This window comes from Aplysia californica, unplaced genomic scaffold, assembly GCF_000002075.1.
Source record: "Aplysia californica isolate F4 #8 unplaced genomic scaffold, AplCal3.0 scaffold00646, whole genome shotgun sequence".
Taxonomy (NCBI): domain Eukaryota; kingdom Metazoa; phylum Mollusca; class Gastropoda; order Aplysiida; family Aplysiidae; genus Aplysia; species Aplysia californica.
Window position 1 is genome coordinate 101166 of NW_004797916.1, and position 4004 is coordinate 105169.

At 46.9% G+C, this 4004-nt stretch overlaps 1 protein-coding gene across 1 annotated transcript in view; it reads left to right on the top strand.

Annotated features, from left to right (window-relative positions):
- Nucleotides 1-4004, top strand: part of LOC106013080 (muscle M-line assembly protein unc-89-like) — a 45326-nt gene that overhangs the window by 2595 nt on the left and 38727 nt on the right. Inside the window, exons 2-3 of the mRNA XM_035972312.1 lie at nt 1847-1904; nt 3286-3365. Of these exons, the coding sequence (XP_035828205.1) occupies nt 1847-1904; nt 3286-3365 (138 nt within the window). The remainder of the gene's footprint in view (nt 1-1846; nt 1905-3285; nt 3366-4004) is intronic.

A 4004-nucleotide genomic window follows, 5' to 3' on the forward strand; every position in this document is an offset into this window, starting at 1 on the left:
TAGAAGCTTTTGGATCCAAAAGACGTAACATATACAACCGTCTGGTCGGAGGCACTGGAACGGATCTAACTGGTTTGAGGTTGCTTTCTTTATATTATGGAGTGTCTAACTTGGAGCGGTTGTGGGCAAGTATTTGCCCCAGGGTCGTTCCCCTACCATCGTTATTAACTCTTCCCTTCTAACACAGCGTCTGGTATGGCATGATCTGTTTGGTCACAAAAGGTACTTACCGCACTCGCCTGGGTGTTGTTGTGCTCTATAAATAAATAAAAAGGCTTATATATATATAGATGTATACATATAATATATAATATAGAACAATGACTGGTGATATTTCTGTCACAGTCTCCACATGTCCGTTATATATATATATAGATTCTATATGTTATATATAACAATAACACAATGACAGGGGACATTTCTGTCACCGACTCCCCATGTTGAGTATATATATATACTTCTGTATCTCTCAACAAGAACCAAACAGCACATGCCCTGACCACTGTACACACATCCGCGACACGTGCACAGCACACAGTGTTCTCACCCACAGACACGTGCACAGTGTTCTCACCCACAGACACGTGCACAGTGTTCTCACCCACAGACACGTGCACAGTGTTCTCACCCACAGACACGTGCACAGCGCACCGTGTTCTCACCCACAGACACGTGCACAGTGTTCTCACCCACAGAAACGTGCACAGCGCACCGTGTTCTCACCCACAGACACGTGCACAGCGCACCGTGTTCTCACCCACAAACACGTGCACAGCACAGCGTGTTCTCACCCACAGACACGTGCACAGCGCACCGTGTTCTCACCCACAGACACGTGCACAGCACAGCGTGTTCTCACCCACAGACACGTGCACAGCGCACCGTGTTCTCACCCACAGACACGTGCACAGTGTTCTCACCCACAGAAACGTGCACAGCGCACCGTGTTCTCACCCACAGACACGTGCACAGCGCACCGTGTTCTCACCCACAAACACGTGCACAGCACAGCGTGTTCTCACCCACAGACACGTGCACAGCACAGCGTGTTCTCACCCACAGACACGTGCACTTACATTGCCAAAACTGAGTCGGTCGTGCCGTAAAACACATGCTGCTCAATCAGATCAAATGAACCGACAGTGAACAGTGTGGAGACCCGCCCCGCCCATTTCTGTACCGTTGTCAACAACACACACACAACACACACACAACACACACAACACACACATTTCTGTACCGTTGTCAACAACACACACACAACACACACACAACACACACAACACACACAACACACACACAACACACACAACACACACATTTCTGTACCGTTGTCAACAAGATACACACAACACACACACAACACACACATTTCTGTACCGTTGTCAACTACACACACACAACACACACTTTTCTGTACCGTTGCCAACTACACACACAACACACAGAACCAACCACTCAGACGTCACATGTAGAAATAGGAAGACAATCAATCTACGTGTTTGAGAAATAGTAAGTTAAAAAAAAAATTCAACCAAAATTAGGTAAAACGCAAACAGTGACTTCAGCAAAGCGTTGAGCAAGAGGCTTGTGACGTACCCGTTCTGGTTTCTGGACAAGGATGGTGTGGCAAACAACACAAGATAGAGAAAAAGGCCGATAAAGATCCAACGTTTGGTGGTCTAAGAAAACATACACGGGAACGTCTCAAATTGACCCTAAAACAACCTTTATTACCCGCTCATGTCGCCATCTTCCCTGAGTTTGTTCCTCAGTATCGGTCACCAGTCACTTCACACAATGGGACTGTTTCTGGGACTGTTTCTGGGACTGTTTCTGGGATTAGTTCTGGGACTGTGGGACTGTTTCTGGGATTGTGGGACTGTTTGTGGGACTGTTTCTGGGTTAGTTCTGGGACTGTTTGTGGGTTAGTTCTGGGACTGTTTCTGGGACTGTTTCTGGGTTAGTTCTGGGACTGTTTGTGGGTTAGTTCTGGGACTGTTTCTGGGACTGTTTCTGGGACTGTTTGTGGGTTAGTTCTGGGACTGTTTGTGGGTTAGTTCTGGGACTGTTTCTGGGACTGTTTCTGGGACTGTTTGTGGGTTAGTTCTGGGACTGTTTCTGGGACTGTTTCTGGGACTGTTTCTGGGACTGTTTGTGGGTTAGTTCTGGGACTGTTTGTGGGTTAGTTCTGGGACTTTGTGGGTTAGTTCTGGGACTGTTTCTGGGTTAGTTCTGGGACTGTTTCTGGGACTGTTTCTGGGACTGTTTCTGGGTTAGTTCTGGGACTGTTTCTGGGACTGCTTCCGGGTTAGTTCTGGGACTGTTTCTGGGACTGTTTCTGGGACTGTTTCTGGGTTAGTTCTGGGACTGTTTCTGGGACTGCTTCTGGGTTAGTTCTAACTACATGTATACTCAATGGTTGGTTTTTGGGAAGATGCAAAGTTTTACGTTTCCCCCAGTTTTGGTTGACATTTAAAAAACTTACTTCGTGTATCTTTGGAACTTAACGATTGGTCTTCTGCATGTTGACAAATAGGATTATCTTCCTGGCCCAATTTTCTTTCTGTCCTTTTTTTAAAAAAAAACTGGTCCAAAGATGACCGAGTTATTTCCCTTTGTGCCGGTCTTCTGTTCCCAGACCCACGTGACACGGACTGGCAGTTGTCACACACACGGACTGGCAGTTGTCACACACACGGACTGGCAGTTGTCACACACACGGACTGGCAGTTGTCACACACACGGACTGGCAGTTGTCACACACACACACGGACTGGCAGTTGTCACACACACGGACTGGCAGTTGTCACACACACGGACTGGCAGTTGTCACACACACACGGATTGGCAGTTGTCACACACACACGGACTGGCAGTTGTCACATACACACGGACTGGCAGTTGTCACATACACACGGACTGGCAGTTGTCACACTCACACGGACTGGCAGTTGTCACATACACACGGACTAGCAGTTGTCACACACACACGGACTGGCAGTTGTCACACACCCACGGACTGGCAGTTGCCACATAGATCTGCACGGATGTCAGGACAACACGGGAGATGCAGCAACAGCGAGACACAAACTGACACATATGTCATGTGTCACAACACACCGTGAAGACACAGACTGACACACGTGTCATGTGTCACAACACATCGTGAAGACAAACTGACACACATGTCATGTGTCACAACATATCGTGAAGACAAACTGACACACGTGTCATTTGACACATAGTGTACACATGTGACACTTGAGGTGTGATGTGATTCAGGAGGAGACGAGGAAGACAGAGGGAGGAAGAAGAAGAGGAAGACAGAAGAAGAGAGGAGCGACAGACACCCAGGGGTTGGGGTAAGTACAATCGTTTCTTGCTTGATTGCTTGCCTCCTGCTGACTGTTTCTGTTCATAGTGGAAGGTTTGGTTGTTCTACTGTTACATGATGGGATCTAGATCTATGGCTGCATGTTTCCCCATGGTTTGTTAGACTGTGACATGATCTGTCTATGGCTGTCTATGGCTACATGTTTCCCCATCGTTTGTTAGACTGTGACATGATCTGTCTATGGCTGTCTATGGCTGCATGTTTCCCCATCGTTTGTTAGACTGTGACATGATCTGTCTATGGCTGTCTATGGCTGCATGTTTCCCCATCGTTTGTTAGACTGTGACATGGTCGGTCTATGGCTATCTATGGCTACATGTTTCCCCATCGTTTGTTAGACTGTGACATGATCTGTCTATGGCTGTCTATGGCTGCATGTTTCCCCATTGTTTGTTAGACTGTGAAATGATCTGTCTATGGCTGCATGTTCATGTTTGTGGAATTTGCTGCAGGCGTGCGTCATGGTGTGGTGCTGATGAATGCAGGTAAGATTTTTACATTTTAAAAAATTCTGTATTAGGTGTGTGTATGTATTAGGTGTGTGTATGTATTAGGTGTGTGTATGTATTAGGTGTGTGTATGTATTAGGTGTGTGTATGTATTAGGT